Source organism: Cygnus olor, chromosome 1 (assembly GCF_009769625.2).
Source record: "Cygnus olor isolate bCygOlo1 chromosome 1, bCygOlo1.pri.v2, whole genome shotgun sequence".
Lineage (NCBI taxonomy): Eukaryota > Metazoa > Chordata > Aves > Anseriformes > Anatidae > Cygnus > Cygnus olor.
In genome coordinates this window covers 198,976,722-199,000,003 of record NC_049169.1, presented here as the reverse complement: position 1 = coordinate 199,000,003, position 23,282 = coordinate 198,976,722, and the positions used below count along the sequence as shown (strand labels likewise).

At 42.0% G+C, this 23,282-nt stretch overlaps 1 protein-coding gene across 13 annotated transcripts in view; it reads left to right on the top strand.

Moving 5' to 3' along the window:
* FAT3 (FAT atypical cadherin 3) overlaps window positions 1-23,282 on the top strand; it is a 415,442-nt gene that overhangs the window by 76,711 nt on the left and 315,449 nt on the right. For all 13 annotated transcript variants that reach the window (XM_040544267.1, XM_040544270.1, XM_040544265.1 and 10 more), the window contains one exon: window positions 13,561-16,872. In XM_040544267.1, coding sequence (XP_040400201.1) covers window positions 13,578-16,872 — 3,295 coding nt within the window. In that variant the 5' untranslated portion in view covers window positions 13,561-13,577. The remainder of the gene's footprint in view (window positions 1-13,560; window positions 16,873-23,282) is intronic.

Below are 23,282 nucleotides of genomic sequence, written 5' to 3'. Positions count from 1 at the left end.
TGAATGGGTTGTAAATAGGAGTTGAAGTGCTACTATTCACTGTAGCATCAAATTCACACTGTTTGGGAACAACCTTACAATAGCAAAGAAAAAGCTGTTTAAATGCTGGGCAGTAAACAAAATTTGTTATGGGTGTGAAAGCATTTAAATACTTCACATGTCTATTTGAGACTTTGGTGTTTTGGTAGTGTTCAGTGTGTTTTCTGAAGGTACTTTCTGCTTTGCACACCATCTTGGTTGCCTCAACTGTTGTTCGATAAACAGCTTGGGCTGCCACGGACATGGAAAGGATCCATCCCGCCTGCCCCAGGACCTGTTGCTGTCCCCATTCCTTTTGTTTGCAGGAGTATTTGTGATGGGGGAGCTCAATCCCCAGTGAGAACAGATCCACAAAAAAAAAAAAAAAGGAAAAAGGGGGTAAGCATGGGACAGCCGTTTTGGTGGCCACGCTGGCTCATCCTGCCACAATCACTGAGCTGTGGCATGAAGTGACCGTGGCTGTGGATGCTGAAATGTGACAGGTCTCGGGGTCAGTTGTGCCTGCAGCTCTGGCAAAGGAGTCGGCAGTCATCAGGCTGTGGGACCCGGGCTGTTACAGGGATGCCCCACACGGTGTGGCACATCGCTGATGCTGTTCAGGAGCGAGCATCTCTGTGCCTGTCACCTCTGCGTCCTGCAGCCCCTCTGCTTGTTCTGCTCGCTGTAAAGGATGCGTTTACATGCACTCGAGGAATGTCTGTTCAGGAGCTGTACTTTTTACATGTCATAAAAAAAAATAATCCTTTAGTGTTCTTGAGACCATGCTGGGCCTTAGAATATCCTCTGGACTCAACAGCAAGGATTTAAGCTCTCAAGGGACCGCAGCTGTCACAGGCTGTGAGTTACATGGGGTGTGAGGGCAGCCGGGCACAAGAACTGGGCTGTACGTGTGTGCGTAACCCCCTGCTAGTGCTGAGTGTGCTCAAGTGCTGAAAGCAGTTTGAAAGTTTCAACCAGTTATTTTTAGTGTGAAAAGAACTACTTAGTTTATGTTCCTACCGATACTTTTTCTTCAGAGAAACAATATATATTATAGTTCATTTAATAAAATAAAATCATTTTTTCCCAAAGCCACAGAATGCAGAATTTAGTATGGGAGCATTTGAACATAAATTCTAGGGATGAATGCAAGATGGCTCTTTTACAGTATACTCAGTTTTATTGCAGTCCTTACAGTGGCTTTCATATGCCAAAAGCTATTGAGAGCCTTCTCTTATAAAAGTGTTCTAGAAACATATTATATCCACAGACGTTTTCTCCTTATCCACAATAGTTTCACAAGTGTGACACGCATTCTATTTTTTTCCTTGCTGTATGGATTTGTAATATTGCTAGATTTGTTTTAGTAAGTGGATATGTTGCAATTTTGTAACTCTTACATTTTTGTTCTTTACTTTCATCTTGAAAGTACAGAGGAAACAGATAGAGCAGCCTCATCTCAGGCTAAATTATTCCTGATGACTTTGATTTGTGACCTGAAGCTGTCTGGCAAAGGTTTTTTGTTTTTTTTTTTTTTATCTTTCTGGAGATTTCCAGGCACATCAGCTTGAAATGGCAGCTGGCTTCCAATCAGCGCACAGCGGAGTCTGAGGAAGAAGAACTGCACGCAAGCAGTGCCTTGATATGTGAGACTTTGTTTTTAGTTGAAGTTTTAAATTCAGCAGCAATGAGCCTCACTGGACGTGAGCTCACAGCTCTAATTGAGGCTGGAGTCCTTTAATTTCAGGGGCTTTCAGGTGAGCAACCTTCCCCATCTCTTGTCAGAAGAACGGGCAGTGGGAGAACAGCAACGTGTGGCTTGGGGTTCGGCGGAGTGACCTGCCCCGTTCATCTTGGCGAGCACTGGCATGGATGTTATGCCTCGTCTGCTGCGAGGTGTCCACCTTGCTAATGATTTTGGTGCTTGTCAAAGCGTGGAAAGGAAGGAGAGGCTCCCATCAGGAAGATTTACCTGCGGGGTTTGCGGCGAGTTGGCGTGGCACCACTGCCACGTGCGCGCCCAGCAGGAGGGGAGAAGTCCAGACCAAGGAGACAGGCAGCAGACTGGGGTTAAAGGGGAGTCAGGGTGAAAGCATGGCCAGAGGAACGAGGCCTGGCCCCGTCTTGAGTGTTTGGGTGATTTACCTTAACCAGTGCTTGGTGTGCATGTGGCATGCACGGACTTTCTGTCCAGAGCTTGAGAGTGCAGGCTTTGTTGCTTGACCTTGGCTTGCAGGTGATCCTGACTCTAGGAGAGCAAATGGAGAAGGGTGAGGCATGAAGAGGTGACCCTCCTCTTCCCAGGGGCTGCCATCTTCAACAGCATAACGGAGTCATGATACTGTTGTTCTTGTTATTATTAACATTATACTTTCCAATTCATTATCAGTGTCTCCAGTTAACTGTTCAAGATCTAGATGTCATTCTGCAGACCAAACCCAAGCTCATGAACTGTGAATAAATGACAGGTTTTCATTGGTACCCACTGCAACAGGGTGAGGAAAATCAGTGTTTGATCCCAGATTTTGAACATTTAGCCATGTGATGCTGGTGAGCATTGCTTCATAGGGAAACCTTCCCACCCTAACTTGTGCAGGTACAGAGGGCAGTGCAGGCAGGCAGCGAGAGCTGGCAGCGGGAGCACCTGGGGGCTGTCCTGTGTGGCTGGAGCAAGGGGCTTGGCAAGTTCATGCCTGATTCCTCATCTGGCAACGGGATGAGTGTCTGCGCTTACCTTACTTTCAGATGTGTGTGAAGATCGGGGAGCTCAAGGGCAGCCTTTTCAAAGTGGATGCAGGCACTTCGGAAGCAAGGCTTTGCTGACAGCCGGTGGATGTGGGCGCTTTAGGAAAGTCCTGAATCCGTAAGGATTTTAGGAGGTAAAGAGCAGTCGGCTTTGGAGCAGTTACTGCTTCCCTGTGTGGCTGCCTGGGGGGCTTCCCGGGCAGCTGGGGCCCTTGACCTGTTTTAAACACCTTTCAAAGGGATGAAGGGACAGACCCTAGCTCTGTAAGGCTGCTTTCACTAGTTTTCCATGCAGCACTCCTTGATTTTAGAGGGAATTTCATCCTTCTCCCAAGGGGAGCATGGAGCTCTGTTAGTGAAGAGGGCTAAAACAAATACATATACTTTTTTTTTCTTTTTTTTTTTTGTGTGAGTGTGTGGTTTTGACATACGAATAAATGCTGTGGTACTCGTTCTGAGGTTCTGCCTCTAATGCCAAATATTTTAAAGGCACTTTTCCAAGGTGATTATCGAGACTCTGCGCTAAGAGATACCTCATTTAATCTGGCATATGCTGATTGCCACGAAGATATTTTCAACATACTGTACAGTGGTGTCTGTCATTCTCCAGGACATAAATAACTGCTGGACTGTAGATAACTGTGCAGCTAGCTGACGGCTTATGGGTAACCTCTTTTCTGGCACAGAAATAATGGATTGTTTGTTCCTTCAGTTGAGATCATGATGTGTTTTGATGTTTCTGATTTACATTTTTAGCACTGTTCCTGATATCGTTCAGTGTTCTGGGAATGGTCTTTCAACTTGGTGTTTATTTTGGAGTGTTAGTTTTCCAACAAACAAATACACGATTGGCAATTAATGGTTTTACTATAAATAAACAAAAGAGAATGGTTCAGCTTTAAATAGGGATCTCTGCTCTTTGGAGCTTTTTGTTGGGCTGTGCCTGCGAAGTTGGACCTTCACCTCCCTGGGCACGCAACAGCCCTCGAGGGACTCCCTGCTGCGGTAACTGAACTGGCCGAGCTGGAAAGCTGAAGCCAGAGTGGGTTGAGTTTGTGTTTGGTAAGCTAAAAAGTGGTTTTCATCTCAAATATCTGTGCAGGAGCTGACCACTGGGGGGGTTGGGGCAAGAGTGTGTGTGGTTTCAGTATGGGTAAGTTGTTTGGATGTGGTGGGAATTTCAGCGTGCTGAAGACTTTCAGTGCTGTGCCTGTCCCTCGGTGACTGATGGCCGGGGTGCAGGTACCTGGTGGAGATGGTATTGTAGGTTCTCCTGTGCTGCTCATGCAGATCTGTCCTAGTGCCATCAGCACTAACTTATGCATCAGAAATAGTGTTAATAATTAATAATGTCCCGGTGAAAACAATTGCAATCAGTGCCTGTCATGGATTCAGGTACTTCTTCTAATGCAGGTAACGTTTCAAGACTAGCTTTGATGGAAAGCTTTGCTCCTTGCCATGCTTTGGCCTTAACACATAGCCTGGAAAGGAAATGTGTAGGTTTCTGTAGTAGCTTTGTTCAGTTTAAGTCTAACTCCATCAGCTTTTCTATTTCCAGTGCAATGTCTGCAGTGTGGATTCTGCTTGTCTGAGAGATTGCGTGGCTTCTTACTTAGGCAGGTTAACCAATTTCCATGGCCCAAACTGGATGTGATTTAAAAAAGTTATGGCATTGGCCCTTTCTCTAAATGCTGCCTGCTAGGAAAAAAAACAACAACAACTGCAGCCTTTCTGATTTTTTGCACAGGAAGATGTAGAAACCAGTGGCTGTATTCATTGGTGATTATTTCTCTCTGTTTTACACAGACATCTGATGGCTCAGGCTTGGTCCAAATTGTCAGAGGCTAATTTATAAGAGGGCCAGCGGGAGGTAGTTTTTTGGGAGCTGTGTTTCAGAAGATGGTTGCTCAGCATCACCTGGAAGTCAGACCCTTGTAGGCATTTTGAGCTGGTTGTAGACATCTTAAGTGGGTTGCTCAGGATTGGAGGCAGCTTTACGTTACGTCTGCTGTGCAGCAGCAGGTGCCAGCGCCCTGCAGATTCCTGCCTTATCAAGAGGAAAATCAGTACTGCTAAATCTAGGTTTCGTTCTCAAATCTTAAACTTGTTGAGAATCTCAATCAAAATATTTGCTCCCTGTGCTTCAAGTATGATCTCTCTTTCTTGCCATGTGACACAGCCATCTTGAAGAGAAACAGCATTGCAAAAACAACAATCCAGTTTTTAGCCTCAAGAAACAAAAAGCTTTTTTTCCTTTTTTTCCCCTTCAGCGTCATAAGATTTAGCTATCTCTCAAATAGTTTTGTGTTTAATTATTATTATTATTTTCTAAACTTCACTTGGATACATCCACTATATGTTTTCTTTGCAGACTTCTCCCCGGATTGCTCAGGCAGTGCCTGGGTGCCTTTTCTCAGCTCACTTTGAGTGTTTCTCCTGCATGGACTGAGAACTATCATTTTATGGTAGAAACTTGAGGATCAGCAACCCAGGGCGAACTTCTGGAGAATGATCCTCATTGTGCCACAGTCAAGAACATGTTTCTGCCTCCGTTTCTCTTCCTGTACGTGGTAAATGGCACTGTGCTGGCTAGGGACACTGGGTCCCACGCTGTCTCTGTGCATCCTTCTCCTGGCTGCCCCTGCTTGTTCCCATGGCCTCCATCCATACCTGCCCTTGTAGCACTGACTGCCACCGCAGGGAGCAGTCCTGCTGAGACCGCTTCTCTCTTACTTGGCAAGTCATTTGGAGACAAACCTGCAGCTGGGCTCTGGTGTGGGGTGAAATGCTGTATTTGTAGAATCATAGAATGGTTGGGGTTGGACGGTACCTTGGAGATCATCTGGTTCTAGCCCCCCTATTCCACAGTCCTTTTTGTGAAAACCTCACTGGACTGTCATTACTCTGACTTGCCATGTTGTAATCTTTTCTCCCGGTCTCCTTTTTTTTTTTTTTTTTTTTTTTTTTTTAATATGGGGCTGTCAACTGGGAAGAATTTTTGTATATTCATCTCTTTTCCTAGCAGCCGCCTCTTGCCCATATATAATGGTCTGGACCATTTGAGCTGCCCGGACTCGACACACAGAACGGCTGAGGGAGATATGTAGTATTTTTTCCCTCTGAGAGTAACAGCTTACTCCAGTCCTTACACCTATATACCTATTATGGCCCTGGAAACAGTAGTTGTAAATCTGACAGACTTCTTTCTTACTATAAACTATAGCCAAATAGTTTATACAAGATAGTGCAAACTGTCAGGAGGAGTATGTGCAGGATCCTGAGCACAGAGCAGACTGGTTGCAGCGGCTGGCAGCGCCTAGGACTCGTGGGTCTGAAGGGAAGCTGCCATGGAAGAGACTCTGTTCACAGGGCTTTGTGTGAGAAAGGTGGGAGATGCTTTTTCATCATCAGGGCCAGCACATTTGCTTCAATGCTGCGTCACAGCTCTCGTTGGGTTGGAGCTCCTTCCATTGCTGCCTTTCACTAGGCATAAAAATTAGAGATCAGCTTGCTCCAGGGTCTTTTACAAAAGTTGGTCTGGTCTTAATTACCTGTATTATTTGCAGTATATTAAGGGCAATTTTTTTTCAAACAGCCCAGTTGTGTTGCACAGCATAAATCCTGCTGGAGTCCCAGCTGATGCAGTGGCAAGTTGGGGTTCTGCCTGTCTGTGCCAGGCAGCCACCCAGGGCGCAGATTTGGGGTCCCAGGATGCTGATTTGTGGTCCCAAATCAGTGGTGGAGGGAGAGATGGGAAGGACCAGCAGTGACATGAGTGGCACTGACAAGACCTGGATTTTTTACTGTGACGTTGTACCTAGAAGGGGCTTTCAAACCAGGGCTCCCTGAACAGGGTCAGAGTAGGCTTATAAGATAAAGAAAAAAATAAAGAGAGAGAAAAAGAGAGAGAAGCCAAATAAGCAAGAAATAGCATCTCTGAGTGTGTTTCAAGAGGGAGCATGTAGCCCCAGTGGAAATAGCTTGCTCGTTTTGAAACTGCCCCAGAGCTTCCCCATTTTACACCGATTAAGAAGCAGGAGCCAGGGGGGATTGGAGATAAAGCATAAAAACTGGCCATCAGGCTTTGTTTCCAGCGGGACGGACCACCAAGGGACAAGCTCAAATCCCTTGTAAGGTTGCTCCCTGGAATTCCCTTTTGACAAGTCTCACATGGCGGCAAATTATTCTTCCCCTCTCCCCCACCTACGCTTTCCCCAAGCTGTTTTTCATCCTCGAGGGGGAAGGGAGAGTCCCAAAGACCCTTTGCAGCAGTTCCCCAGAAAGACAAATGATGCCCAGCTCCTGCTCACAAGTATCATCAGCATCTGCTGATGAACTGATCCTTGTCCAAAATTGGTGTTGTATGGAAAAATCCCCAGCACCTGCTAGCAGACCCCAGTTATTCACAGCATACGGCTGGGTGGCTAAATCTTCACTTCCTAGGGACGGCCTGGAATTACACTCGCTACATGCTGAGCGGCCTTTCTCTCGTGTGAAATAGATGCAGGCAGCGGGAGGATTTGCAGCTACAAGCAAAGTTAGGATTTATAGTGCTGTCTCCTGCAAGGGGTTATTCTGCAGAAATGGTTGGTTTGTCTTCATCTTCTCTTTTGGGATAAACACATCATGATATAATCATCTATATGGAAAATCATATCTTTGTATTCATTAGGGAGCAGGTATCCCCGTGAATATATATCCCCTGGCATAAATCTACCGTCAGTGTCAGTCAGGCGGTTTTTTTTTTTCCCTCCTGCCTAGAGTTGAACATGCATTTTTAATTCATTTCCATATGGCACAAACTCTATATTCTTATTGTATATTCTAATTTCTTTTCCTGGCCAGTAAATTGTAAGCCTTTCCTAGCTGGGTAAGTTATTGTGGGGTATATTTGGGTGCAGTTCAGGAAAGATATCTGACTAGAGAATGTGCCTTGGTTTGTTTTTAATAATGTGCCATTATTGATGTTTTCCCCCTATTCTCATTTGACCACATGCTAATGATACTGGGTGCGTATTGAGGGGACAGGATAAAATCCACCACTGTCTCTAGTCTGTGCCTAAGGTTGGTAGGCAGACATCCATGCGACTCCTAGATCACCATCTTCCACATGCCTTAAATACTAATTTCCATGAGTTCTCTTTTCCATAGTTCTGCGCTATGGAGGAGGTTCCTTCCAGGAGAGGGCAGTGACGTACACGGGTCCCCCCTCCGTGTTGTGACATTGGCAGCATTGCAAAAAACATCTTTTCCTATCGATGTTGCAGCTTGATGTAGAACTTAAATAGGAAACAACTGAAAAAGAGTCAAGAGTACTTTTGGCAGGTATACGTGACCTGGTCACGCAGGAGTTTTTGTAGGGGCAGATTGCTGTTGTTGATAGAAAATAGCACTGAGAATAAGAGGCTCCGTTCAGGTGGATGGAGCCGCATGGCGATATTGTAGGTTTGCTGTTCTGATGATTAGACCATAAGAACAGATAGACTACTGCCGATGTTGACATTATTTGAGTGATAGGAAGGAGTTACTTGCAAGATTGAGGTCACTTACAACAAAATCTGCTGCTGTTCCTGCTGCCGTTTCATCACTTCAATACATACTATTTATTTGTCATGTGCATGTGAAGCTAATGTTTTCCTGCCTTCTAAAAAAAGTCCTTTATGTTTTCATATATACACCTTTTTGCTGTAAAGCTGCTTATTTAATAGAACTTTAATAGCTACCATTTGAATGAGAATTGTGACTCCTTTCCTGAGAATAGAGTAGTATTTCTGAACTGTAGTATTATTCCATACCTAGAGGTCATCACTCCTGTCCTGTCTGAGGAGGCAGCCTGACTTTCACAGGTTTTTCTGGAAAAATAAAAATCATTGTAAAAACCTTTAAATGAGACCAAACCCTGTTTCCTGACCTTTTTTTACCCCTATGCACAAAGGCTCATTAACACCTTGATTCTCATAAATTTTTCATCTGAATTGAAAAAATATTTTTTCTCCTCCCAGCATACTGAAGCCTGGAGGATCCTTTAGATAAGAGCTTAATTGGGTCCTTCTGCTGAAGATGTCAGGTGAAGGACAGATTGGGTTCTTCTCTCTTCCCTTTCAAAGGACTTGTAGAAATTCTTAAATGTTTGTATTAGATACTCACGCTCCCTAAGATCATTTATGCAATGGTCAGCTGAAAATATTCTTATCTCATTGGGCATACTTGAGCTTGAAGGATGAGAGAGGAAATTTTTCTTTTCCCTATTGTGTCTTGCTAAAAGCTTATTCCTTCTGCCTGCTGAAGAAGTTTACCTGTTGTTTTTGTTATGTTCTCTAAAAGTCCTTTTGGCACTTGTTTAATATTTTTAGAGTTTACCCAAGAGTATATATATATATTGTTTTCTTTTTCATGTATTTTATGGGATAGAGATCTTTGGGATTAGGAGAATTAGCCTTGGGAGAGGGAATCAAACAGAGGATCATACAGCCCTTGTTTTGTGTCTGCACACTGAATCAGACCCACAATTTTGATGTGTGGGAATCCTGGCAGTCCCTGGGACTTGAGTCATTGTTCCCAGTCTGGTAGGGCGTTGTGTTTGGATGCAGCCCAGGCTACAGATTGCCAGAGCTGAGATGAAAAAACAGAATGATGCTCGTACCTCTCCCAGTTCCTCTAAGGAGCACCAGCCACCTACAGGTCCCTGTGGCTACTCTACAAGGTTTGTATTACATAGATAATTCTTGTTCAAAGAACAAAGGACAAGTGGATGAGTGCAGAACTAAATATGAGACCATAGAGTTCTCCATGATGTTCAAGCTTATTTTTAAGAGTGGTAAAAATCAATGGCCTTTCTATTTCTCCATTCCTTTCTTTTTACTTCAAGACCAGAGGATTTAATGTGAGCTAGAGTGGAAAGATGCTGGCCTGCTTCTCTGTGTCATCGTGTTGCTTCTTTGGGTATTTAGAAGGTTTTGTGTTTTAGTCTCTGTTCTTGTTAAAGAGCTATTCTGCTTCTTCAGACTGTGTTGAGCAGTATCAGGGGATTTATTTTCTTTTTTGGAGTAGCTCCTGCCCAAACGTTTCAAAATCAACCATGAGTAATCACAATCTTTCTCTTCACTCGAAACCATAACATTTTTTTGACAAGAAGTGCCTTTAAAGAAATGCCTAGTAATTTACGGTGGGTCGCTTTGTACTTTGTTTCTGTAACCTATCGCATTACATTTCCTGTGCATTAAGTATGTATGTATTATGAGCTCTTAAAAACAAATATCCCAGAAGAAAGGAATTCAGTAAATGAATAAAACATTCTTGGGTAGTCCAAGTGGCAGTTTAATAGCTCGTCCGTTGGGACTTTCCAATAATATAATGATGATGGCCATATAAATATATGGATAGATGAATAACTTCAGCGAGGAGCTTGTTACAGCACTACATACCACATCTGAAGTGAAATCAAACTCTGAAAGTGCTGCCTGATGGGAAGGCCCAATTTTTCCGGTGCCAACCCTGAAATTAAAATTATACAAACTGTGTGTTTGTGTACACATATGTATACAGAACTAAAGCACATTCACAAATACACATGCTATGTATACATACACATGTACGCGTGTGTGTGTCATACGTTGTTTCTAGGTGGAACTGTTTCAGCACTGAACCACAAACTTCACAGACCATTGACACAGCTGGATTTACAGCTGTGTATTTGAGATTAGGTCTCAGCCCTGGCTTTCTCTAAAAATAAATAAATAAATGGAGTGGGAGCATGAGGTTGTCATATTACATTATTGCCTGGGATATGCACAACTTTTTCGTTAGATTCTCCTGATCATATAGCTTTGTAAATATATATATATATCTAGTGGTGCTTGTCTGCTACTGTGGAGTCCATAACCTTGTGTATGGCTAACCTGAAGGTACAGTTTATTTTGTTTTGCTTGTAGCATTTTGCTTGCAGCAACAGATTTCTCAGGAAAGCTGATTTCTGATTACAGAAGACCTGGAAAGCTGGTACTGCAGTATGGAGAGAGGATGCTGATGTGTTCCTGGTAAAAGGAGGTGGTAACACAGTGACTTGCCTGTTGAGGATTTTAATAGTGCCATTTCACAGAAGAGACACAGCCCTTTATTTTGTTATGAATTGGGACTTTCCTATTAGGATTTCTCATTTTCCTTGGCTGGCTGTTCCTCAGCAGCATACCGTATATTGCTTGTATTTTCTACTTGAGAGCATCTCCCACGCTAGGCGGAAGCAGCAGTTTTCGTGGCAGTGCTCAAAGTGATTCACATAAAGCTCCATGAAAATAGGGGACTCTGATATTTTCACATGGGTGGATTAAGTTGATGAATGTTTAGTGTGCTGAAAAATACGGCGCCACTGCTCTGATCTTTTAGTAGAGTGAAATGGCAACAACATTAAAAAGTCTTTCCTAGTTGAAGAATTTCATCTTAGGTGTTCTGGGGATCACCCTGTGCATGGGAAGAGCATGGGGAGCTCGTACACAAAGTATGCTGGAGAAGTCTATGTTTGTACATCTTCTCTGTATAAACTACAGGGGTTAACATGTTATTTATATGATGTGTGTTTTATTCAGAAAAGGAAGTGCCACATGTACTTCTGTGGGGATTTGCCTGTTAGTTGGAAATGCAAGTGCAGGAGGTGATAGATCTTAGACTTTTATCTTCAATATGGACAGTTCCCTCTTTTGTTGGTGTAATGAAAAATAAGTCAGAAACAAGGTGTGGGGTGGGGGGGGCGTATATGAAAATAAGCGTATTGAAAGATGGGTGCCTTGACAAACACTTGGGAGAACTGATCAAACTGATTAACGTGTTAAGCAATGGGATATAGACTGTGGGATCAGGAAGTTAAGTGTTTTGTGTGAACATTATAACATCAGTGCAATAAATTGATTGTCATTAGTACTTAAAAATGCAGTAGTCATTCAGTTATATTGGAAGTGATAACTAACATGAATTCATATTCCAAAACTTGCCTGCAATTTATAAATCTCCTAGGGGATGCTGAAATCATGTTGGAAATTCAAATTAACTCCTGTCATTATCTACAACTTTTCCTATCCACTCTATATTCTAGCTTGAAGAAAACTGCATTTTCAAGCAGCTTTTAAATGACAATGAGAACAATGTATGTGTGCAGTGGGTCTTTTAATAATTGCCTTTTACAATTGATTCCTATGATTTTCATGGGTAGCAGTGAACGTACTTTGTAACAAAGAAGCTTTTTCACACTGCCTCACTTTAAGCATCTGACTAGTTTCCTTGGGCTCCTTTCCTTTCCCTTCATTCCCGTGGAAAGCAATCATCAGCAGCCTGGCTCACAGCTGCTGCAGCACCCTCCAGCAGTCTCGAGCTGATGTCTTCCCTTACCCTGTCTCCGTTTAACCTGGAAATTCAGATATATGAAGTGAGGCAGTGGGACTAATGCACAATGGGACTGTATGGAGGATCTCCACATCTTCCTCAAATGGCTGCTAACTAATTGCATTTCAATACTTATAATGAGCCTTTTGCAATCAACAAAGGGCTCTTGCTGGAAGGGCTCTTGCTGCTTTGAGGTGGCTGAAATGGGACCACACGTAGATTAAGACCGCTGGCAATGAAGCCATGTGCCTTATTTGTAGCCAAATTCTGCTTGGAGCTGCCAGAGTGAAATTTGGTGCAAGCTGGATTTGACTCCATCTAATAAAGAATGTCTTCATGCTCTTGCTAGCCAGGATGGCCGGTCCACAGCAGGACAGGCAACAGATTGGAGAAGGTCTTTACCTTTCTTAGGTTGAGATGGGAGTGGTATAAATAAATAATGGAGCATTTATTCAGTGTGTTCAGTGTTCATCAATGTTCAAAAATGCTCATCTGTGTCCTCATTTACTGTGTGTTACCACATGTAGTTGGTGGATGGCAGTGATCATAATTATGGATGCATTGTAGTACATATAAAAGGGCAGAGTTAAGTCTGGTGGGCTATCTTAGCTGTGACATTTACTAACCTGACTCTTTATGTGAGAACTTTATTGAGCAGTTTTATTTTCTTCGTTGTATTTTGTCTGTTCTCACTGTCTGGGTATGTGTGTGCGATTGCATTTAAATAGCCGTAATTCTACCTTTATTTTGATTTTACTGTAGGCATCTGTAATTACAGTAATGGTTGGCTAGTGATTTTTATGTACTGCCTTTTCTTGGTGGCTCAAATTTCACTAACCATCTGATCTTTCTTAACTGCCCATATTAAACCTGATAACTATCAGTAATTTGACTATCACAGTGCTACATAGATAATGAAAATGCTGTCTCATCCCCAAAGGCTAGGACTAAAAAGGAGTCTTCCAATATGCTATAAAAATGAGCAAGTTTAGACTTTGTTGTAGCTACTGTTAAATAAAAAATAATAATTTCAGTGTGAATTATCCATATATTTTTTTTACTCAAATGTATGTCTGGTTTTGTTTTTTTTTACTGTAATTATTATTTTGTATTGTGTGCATGTACATATAGATGTGGTTGGGTCCCATAGCGTTTTTTTATATTACAAAAGTATGAACATGTGTGTATATATGTTTATATGTGTGGATATGTGTATATGTTATCACATGTAAAAAAAGAATGCAAAACTGTTGCTTTTTTGTGTGTAGTGTTCTCCCTTGCTGTTTTATTAAATATGTAGTAACTAGTTATTTTATATATTTTATTTTCAGGTACAAATTTAGTAAGTAATTTTGAAATAATGCTTTTTCCAGTACCATTTTTAGCTCTTGATTAACTGTCTTCCTTTTTCTCTCTCTGTCACAGGGTGAAAGAAAGATGTGATGGAGGTGAATATGGGCCACTGGTCAGGCACAGGGCCACCTCCTTCTTGCCTTGCCCTTCTGATTGTCAAGCTCCTGGCCTCCCTTTGCCAGGTAGTCCATGGAACAGCACCACTTGGCTTTCACTTCACACATTCCACTTACAATGCTACTGTGTATGAAAATTCGGCTGCCAGGACCTACGTCAACAGTCAAACGAGAATGGGCATTACCTTGGCCGATCTTTCTTGGGATATCAAATACAGGATAGTGTCTGGCGACGATGAGGGCTTTTTTAAAGCAGAGGAAGTCATCATTGCTGACTTTTGTTTCCTGAGAATAAGGACTAAAGGTGGGAATTCTGCTATATTAAACAGAGAAATCCAGGACAACTATTTATTGATAGTGAAAGGGTCTGTCAGAGGAGAGGACTTGGAAGCATGGACAAAAGTGAACATCCAAGTCTTGGACATGAATGACTTAAGACCTTTGTTTTCACCAACCACATACTCTGTCACAATAGCAGAAAGCACTCCTTTAAGGACTAGCATTGCACAGGTGACCGCAACAGATGCGGATATTGGGTCCAATGGTGAATTTTATTATTATTTCAAAAACAAAGTTGATCTCTTCTCAGTACATCCTACGAGTGGTGTTATCTCCTTAAGTGGCCGGCTAAACTATGATGAGAAAAACAGATATGATCTTGAGATTCTGGCTGTGGACCGTGGGATGAAGCTTTATGGAAACAACGGTGTAAGCAGTACGGCCAAGCTTTATGTTCACATTGAACGTATAAATGAACATGCCCCAACGATAAATGTAGTAACACATATTCCCTTCCCATCAGACAAGGAGCCTACCTATGCAGTTGTTAACATTGATGACCTAGATGAAGGAGCCAATGGAGAAATTGAATCTGTTTCAATTGTGGCGGGAGATCCTCTAGAACAGTTCTTTCTGACTAAAGAAGGTAAATGGATGAATGAGTACAAAATAAAGGAAAGAAAGCCTATTGACTGGGACAGTTTCCCATATGGTTATAACCTAACTCTCCAAGCAAAGGACAAAGGATCTCCTCAGAAATTTTCTGCAGTCAAACTGGTCCACATTGCTAGTCCCAAAAAAGAAAGTATACCAATAAAGTTTGAAAAGGAAACTTATGATGTTTCTATCAATGAATTTTCACCTCCAGGTGTGGTGGTTGCAGTAATTAAGCTGATGCCAGAGCCACTGGGTGTGGAATATAGATTATCTCCTAGTGAGGATGCTGATTATTTTAAGATCAATCCCATCACAGGCCTTATTACTACCGCTCGTCCTTTGAAAATCATTGAGAAGGACCTCTACGAATTAGAAGTATATACAAACAAAGGTGGTGATTTAAAAGCAGAGGTTACTGTCAGGATAGAAGATGCCAACGATCACACTCCGGAGTTCCAGCAGCCTTCGTACAGCTCGTTCGTCAACGAAAGTGTCCCTGTGGGCTATAGCGTTTTGGCAGTTTCAGCAGTCGATAAAGACAGAGGAGAAAATGGATACATAACATACAGCATTGCCAGTCTGAACTCACTGCCATTTATAATAAACCAGTTTACAGGTATCATCAGCACATCTGAAGAACTGGACTTTGAGTCCTCACCAGAAAGCTACAGGTTCATTGTAAGGGCTTCTGACTGGGGTTCTCCCTACCGCCATGAAAGCGAGGTGAATGTCACCATATACATAGGCAATGTCAACGATAACAAACCCCTGTTTGAAAAAGTGGCATGTCAGGGAGTGATTTCATCTGACTTTCCTGTTGGTGGTCACATTACTGCTGTTTCTGCTATAGACATAGATGAGTTAGAGCTTGTAAAGTACAAAATAATCTCTGGAAATGAGCTTGGCATTTTTTATTTAAATCCTGACTCTGGTGTCCTGCAACTTAAAAAATCTCTAATTAATTCTGGCATAAAGAACAGCAATTTTGGCCTTAAGATAACAGCCACTGATGGAGAAAACTTTGCTGACGCTATGTTTGTTAATATTTCGGTAGTTCATGGGAAAGTGTCTTCAAAGACCTTTAGCTGTAGAGAGACTAGAGTTGCTCAGAAGCTAGCAGAAAAATTGCTCAAAAAGGCAAAAGCAAATGTGAAGCTGAATTTGGAAGATGGTTTTCTCGATTTTTATTCAGTGAACAGACAGGCACCACATTTTGACAAAACCTTCCCTACTGATGTGATGGTTTCAGAGGATCTGCCAGTTGGTGCCACCATCCTAAGGATAAAAGCCTATGATGCAGATTCAGGCTTTAATGGAAAAGTAGTTTATACAATTTCTGATGGTAATGGAGATAGTTGTTTCAACATTGACATGGAGACAGGGGTACTTAAAGTTCTTATGCCCTTGGACCGTGAAAAAACAGAGCTCTATCTCCTTAACATTACAATTTATGATTTAGGTAATCCACAGAAATCTGCATGGAGACTGTTGACTGTCACTGTAGAGGATGCAAACGATAACAAGCCTGTTTTTTTACAGGACAGTTACTCAGTTAACATTTTAGAAAGTACAAGCCTTGGTACAGAGATTATCCAAGTAGAAGCCAGAGATAAAGACCTAGGATCGAATGGAGAGGTGGCTTACTCGGTGCTGACGGACACCCAGCAATTTGCCATCAACAGTTCCACAGGAGTGGTGTATGTGGCCGATCAGCTAGACCGGGAAACAAAAGCAAACTACACACTAAAGATTGAGGCTAGGGACAAAGCAGACAGTGGCCATCAGCAGTTTTCCGTTGTGCCTCTGAAGGTTTTCTTAGATGATGTCAACGATTGTTCTCCAGCCTTTATACCATCCAGCTACAATGTGAAGGTTCTTGAGGACCTGCCAGTTGGCACTGTCATAGCTTGGTTGGAAACTCATGATCCAGATCTCGGCTTGGGAGGTCAAGTCCGTTACTCTCTGGTGAACGATTACAATGGGCGGTTCGAGATAGACAAAGCGAGCGGTGCCATCCGCTTGAGCAAAGAGCTCGATTACGAGAAGCAGCAGTTCTACAACCTGACAGTGCGTGCAAAGGACAAGGGACGCCCAGTTTCTCTCTCTTCTGTTTCTTTTGTGGAAGTTGAAGTAGTGGATGTTAACGAAAATCTCTATACCCCCTATTTTCCTGACTTTGCTGTCATTGGATCTGTAAAGGAAAACTCGCGCATTGGTACAAGCGTTTTGCAAGTTGTTGCTCGAGACGAGGACTCTGGAAGGGATGGAGAGATCCAGTATTCCATCAGGGATGGCAGTGGGCTGGGGAGGTTCAGCATAGATGAAGAAACAGGTGAGTTTCATTTCTAATTTCCTTTTCCTTTCATAGAGGGTCTTGCAAATGGGAAATTAGACATAATTATTTTCTGCCCATTACATGAAGTTCGGTTCTTCTTAACAGGCAAGATAAAATTGTAAATAAGGATTTTCCAGGCATAGTGATGACATGATTTAATTACCTGGTTGCATTCATTACTCTGTGAGTGTGAAATAATGCACATGGCTTTTCAGCTGCTATGTGATGACTCCATTTAAGAAGCAGTGATAGTTGCGTAATGACTCTCTTGCAGTCACTATATTATCTGTTGATCGTTGTAAATTACTCAGGTCACCTCCACAGAGTCATAACACTCATGACCTTGAATGCAGTGTTAAACTCAATGGAAGGAAGTGAGGGGCAGGAAATATGAATTATTTCATCCTAAAACTTATTTTTGGTCTTGTCCTTGTTGCTGGGAGTAATTTTTCATGGGAGTCAGCAGTCTGGAATGATGTGCCATTCTGTATAGTATGCTTTCTTGTAGCATGTTGTCTTCATCAGTGTAGGCATGCTTGTGAAGGGTACGAATACAGGGATAGATGCACTCAGCCTGTACTGACTTTTCCTTGGTGGCAGTAGCATTAACAGAGTGAAAATTTCGAAGATGTTAACCTTCACTTCTACCACACCCTATTGGAAAATGTGGAAAACACCAAGTGTAAAAGGCTGTCTAGTAAAACACGGCTAACAAGCTGGCTGTTTATATGTCTGATAGCTGTTGGGAGTAATGGTGCAGCTGTGGTACTAGAAGAAGTGAAGAAATTAGAAAATATTAGTCAACAGTTTAAAAAATTATATTAAATATGTTGGGTTTGTGGGCTTACTGTGGTTTAAGCAGACTTTGTATGTCTTTTTTTTCTGAAGCTTTTAATTGAGAATGTGGTATTAAAGCATAAGATTAAAATGTATGTTTTGGCAAATTCAAACTGTTTAATCAAATGTCAACTTTCTAAACTGAACATTATGAAAAACAGACGACATTGCAAATGCTGTGGATCTCGTCTGAACATAAGCAGTTGAAAATATTTTTATTCTATTTGTGTTGTAGTCTCTGTGCTGCAGCTGTGCACAGATGACAGTCAAAACCTTGTGTCCAGAAACATTAAACTTGATTGTCAGAAGTCAAGAGGGCACCTACTCAAATTTCTATAAATGTTAAGAACTCACATATCCTACAGTGAATGAACTTGGGCAACATTATTTAGGCAGTTGAACATGATTTTCAATTTTAAGCTCCGGCATTTAAAAATGGTAGCATACTTTATTGAGTAGCATGGACTTCAGATAAATGGGTTCGTTTTGAAGCAGTGGGAGTTTGGTCTAAATGCTTCAGCCTTGTTCTGAAAATCTTGGGATTCAACATTTATTGAACTGAAAGGAATTGTTAAGGAACAAGCTTCCAGGAGGATAAATTAGTGTGTGTTTTTCATTAATAAATTAACCTAAGTTATTACCCTGTGTCTAAACGAGTAAAGGTGATAGCTAACACTGATTGAGGGCCCCTCTTCAGTAAAACATGGATCATGTTTTGAGATGAGCGGGAGTCGTACTTGACATTACACATTAAATGTGCTTAGTTTCTTTCTAGAACTGAAATCAAGTCAGTGAAGGAAAAAAAAAAAAAAACAAACACAAAACCAAACCAAAACAAAAAAAAAAACACCACAACAAAACAGAGCTTTAAAAGTTGCATATTTTTGTCTTTCACTCTTTCATGAGTATTTTGAAGAGCCAACCCTGTCACCTGTGCTGTCTCACAAAGCCATTCCAGAAGATATTTCATAATCCAGTAGTTCAAAATACTCTTTTAGATTCTTTTTATATGTTTTCCCCAGCTGTTTGATACATCCTAAATCATCTTGAAGCAAACTTGAAGAACACTTAGGTGCACAACTGGACCTGGGCTGTGTGGAGAGCAGGATTTGGGGGTTCAGGAATTACCCCACTCTTGTGCTGTTGTAACTTGAGTGCCGAATTTGACCTGCTGTGTCAAATAGGACAAAACATTAATAGTCTGCTATTGAACTGGTGGCAACTTAAACACTGCTGAATGATGAATCAGCTATCTAGCTGTAGAAAAGTGCTCAAGTCACATATTGAATTAATTTACAAAGAGATAGCTGTTTATTTACTTTCAGTGCAGTTAATTTGTCACTTTTAAACTGACCGACTCTATTGGCTTATACGCTGTCTCTCACAAAGTTTGTGAAGGTAAGCAGGAGCGTGAAGTACAACAAATCAATATTTTTGGCTGCTGCCTTAATGAAAAGAAGGCTGCGGTATCCATTATAATCATTAGGATATAAACTGGGCCAAATTCATCCTGATGTGTGAGCAGGCTGGACTCCAAGCAAGTCTGTGCTTTCAGCATATTTTTGCTCGGGTGCATTATTTTTGTTCTTTCACAATATTCCATCTTAACGGTGTCAGCCCGTGTGCTGAGTGAGCTGCGCCTGTGTTCCTTGGGGCACGTCTGTACTGACGATGGGAAGTGGGTACGGAGATACCCGAGGAGGAGCTGACCTGTATGGTGGATGCTCACTGTGCCCTGCTGCCACCTGTTTACCGGCACAGTGGTTTTCTTCTCATTCCTTTACAGGTACATGCAGATGCATGTAGGTGCATCTAACTCCACAGAGCTTGACGTAGCTGCTGGTTCAGGTGCCACAACAGGTAGCTCTGCATTCAGGTCTGAGCAGTGGTCTGTGGTCAGCAGGCTTGGGAGTCCCTCCATATTGGCCAAGGTGGATCTCTCTGCACAGGGTGTATGTGCAAATCCTGATGCTCTTGCTGTTTTTGATAAGAGATGAGCTGTGGGGTTAGGCTGGGGATTTCCTTCCTGCAGTGTGTCCCTTTGTTTTGTGTCTTGGAGGGCTACTTTTGAGGATTGATGTTGTTGCATTACAGCATTCACTGTTAAGTACTCCAGTTCATAGATGGTAGTAAGGAGCGTAGTGGACGCTTGCCAGCTAGAAGTATTCGATGAAGTAGAATTTTACATATATTTGGTCCCACAGCCTCTTAAATCGCTTCTCACTTTGTTTCTCTGGGTTTACTTTAATTTCTTTTACCAGAAGATGAAGCCAGTGCAAATCTCTAAATCAATAGAAACTCTCCTACTGTAGAAGGCAGCAGTTCCAGACCTCCTCCAACTCCATCCCTAGTTTCACACAAGCACCTTAGACATCAGACTAGATGTTTCTTGGATTTACAACATAAGTCATGATTCTTGGCTTAAAAACAGCACCCTCCACCCCCCTCCTCCCCCCCAAAAAATTTAATGGACAAACAAATAACTGGTTTAAGACTGTTCTAGAAGGAAAGAAGATTTTTTTTTTTTTTTTTTTTTTTTTACTAGAGAACTCTGTTGATGCCTGCCTCAATGGACATTCAGTTTGTCACCATGCTAGGTGCGCAGTTCAAACTCACTGATTTTCTTTCTTCATTGGTCTGTTTATTGACTGCTGGTATAAATGTCACAAGCTTGCCATTTAAGAACCCCGCACTGAGGGACGTAATGTGATTTTGCCATTTATGGATTCTCTTTTTCCTTCTGTCTTCCATTCAGAACCACTTTTCTTTACATCTCTACCTTTCTCTGGACTCCTGAGATGTAATCTACATGATGAAATGTGCTCACGTACAGTCAGAGATAGTCACTGCAGGATTTCCTTATAATTGACAGAGAAAAACAGTTGATGGAGAACTTATTCATATTACTCTGTAGTAAAAAAAAAAAAAAAAAGAAAAATTAGATTAGTCATGCTCTGAAAATGCACTGGACAGGAGCATCCCACTCTGTTTTCCATCTACAGAAAGGCATTAAAATCCAATGCTTTGATCTCAGTTGCTGAAATGGGTGGTAAGGTCATTGTACAGCTCATGGGCTGTGGAGAAGCTCGAGCCATTTCTTCATCTCTAGTACCACTCCTCACCTGCTGTATTTCTCCACGCTCCTTACTGGTCTGCTAATTGCATTTCTTTAGAAAAGAATTGTGTAAAACCCCTCTTTATTTCTAGAGTGTTGTAATACAAAATAAGCAGTTAAAGTTTTTCAGGGGATGGCAGCATGCTCTGAGTTTTCATCCTAGCAAGAGCTCTAACAGATACAACTAGTCTTTTGGAAGTGGTCTCTGTCAGAAGTCCCTTACTAACTTCTTAAAATCCTGGATTTTTCTGCTCTGGTATGTACACCGTCTCAGTGCTGATACCACGCCAAAGCGGTGTATTTTTGCTGTCTCAGGAGCTTGTGGTGACTCCAGCAAACGCACATGGCTATATGATACCACTTACCTTGGGTGACTAATTGCCATCCAGATGTCCTGCTGTGCTGGCTGCAAGGGGAACTTTGACAACTAGTGAGATCTCCTGACTTCTCGAAAGGTTGACTTAGATGAGATCAGTTCTAGCCTAAATGCTGACGTCTTCCTTCTCATTTTTTCATGATTTGTGGTTTCGCTAAACAGCAGTGTTTTTGACTCCAGCTCCACTTTTCAGTCTGGCATATGTTTCTACTCTTTGCGCAGTTGATGTAACAGCCTGGCACTAGAAGTGTTTCTATATTTACCCCGCCTTTACCCATGGATGTACTGCTAATAGAAGGGGAATGAACTGAGTTCTGGAGGAGCAGAGACTAGACACACTCAGCATCTGCTGCTGCAGACACTTCTGCAGGCTTGATAGGAGTTGGTGTGACGGTGCCCCAGGATGCAAAGAATGACTAACCCTACTGCATAGGTGGGAAAGCTGAAGCAGTCAGTCTTTTGCAGCTTCTCAGGAAAGCATCAAAACGTCTCAAGTTGCACTAAAATAGAATATGGAAACACCATAGTGCTGTTAGCGAAATGCTTACGGGATCTTTGATGTTCTTGCAAAGCCCAGAAGCATGGACTCAACACTTTCAAAACTTACTAGCCTCTTTTTCTGAGGTTATTCAGGAGATTGAGTCCCCTGATTTTTGTTGAGACTTTAAATTTTGGCATTAGATGGCACTAATTTCCACCCCTGCAGAGCCCGTCTAATAAGAACACAAGCTGGAGATGACCCTGATAACTTGTTATCTTTAGGTGTTTTCAGCCCTGAACAATTCGAATGAATAAGCCAAGCCTGTCTTTCACAGCACTGAAATCTTAAAGACCATGTTAAATGGAGGTGGATTTCAAATTATTACAAAGTCCATGGATGGATTGATTTATGGTGCCAAGTACAGCGGTCTGATGTTCTGTTTTGAGACCTTTCAAGGTGCCTCAGGAGTGATTGAAATTCCTGAGAGACTGTTGCTGGGAGTCCAAAAAGAAGCCAGTTGGTGTTGGAAAACCCTAATAATGGCTTCAAATGACTAATAATGGAAAGAAGAAACACCAGAAGATATAGTTTATAATAAAACAGACCTGCTCGCACCGTTAAAACTGTCTGGCAGAAGGGAATAAATTTATAGCTTCAGACTCCTTGCATCTTGTTGCTGTCTTCTAAAATAGTTTTTGGTTATTGTGTATGCAAGTTGAAGGATACTTTCATTTATTACAATTTGAGTGGTCTGATAAATATTTATGTGGGACCATTACTAGTGTTTCCTTGAAACATCAAGTAAAAATGAAAATGCTTTGTGATACATAGTTTTTTTTTTTTTTTTTTTCTTCCCCCTGCTTGTTTAATTTTATGGAAGTATGTAAGAGCTAGTGGATAAATCTGTGAAGACTCATAATAGACTTGAATTCACTGCAGAGTTTTGAGTTGTGACTGTTACAGACGTTGTTCATGTTCTTGGTGAGAGTAGGCAAATTTCATTGCCCAGAGCAAGTAGTTCTGAGCCATTTAACTAGCCTAGGCTTCCAAAAAAAAAGTTTTCAGAGTAACCTCAGGCCAGACGCCAGAGCAGTGCCAGTGGTGTTGGTGGGCACTGCCTAGGGAAAGGAGGATGCTCGCAGGGGCCACCCAGGACCAGAGCTGCCGGCGCTCAGCCTGGCCATGCTGGCTCTCCTGCACGGTCCCCTCCGGGGAGGAGCATGCCAGATGGATCACGCAGCTCAGCTCTGGCCAAACTCTGATCTGTCACCCTCTATCTGTGTCAGGCATGAATAAAGCATTCCTGGGAACAGCTATTTTGGAGTCTGCCGTAACGTGTTATCATTACTCTGTGTTATCTCTGGCAGCTTTTAATAGGGCAATCTTTCCTTCATTTATGATTTCCAAATTTTGGAAAGTAATTGTTCACATTTTTCTTTTTCTTTAAAATTAGTTGTGGTGGAGAAACAAGTTTTTTTTGATAAATTGTGTGTGTGTATTTATAATTTGTAGTTGTAAATTAGTAAAGAAACAAGGCCTGTCTTGGTTTCACTGGAATGAATTTGTTTAAGATTTTATTTAATAACACGAACCCTAAA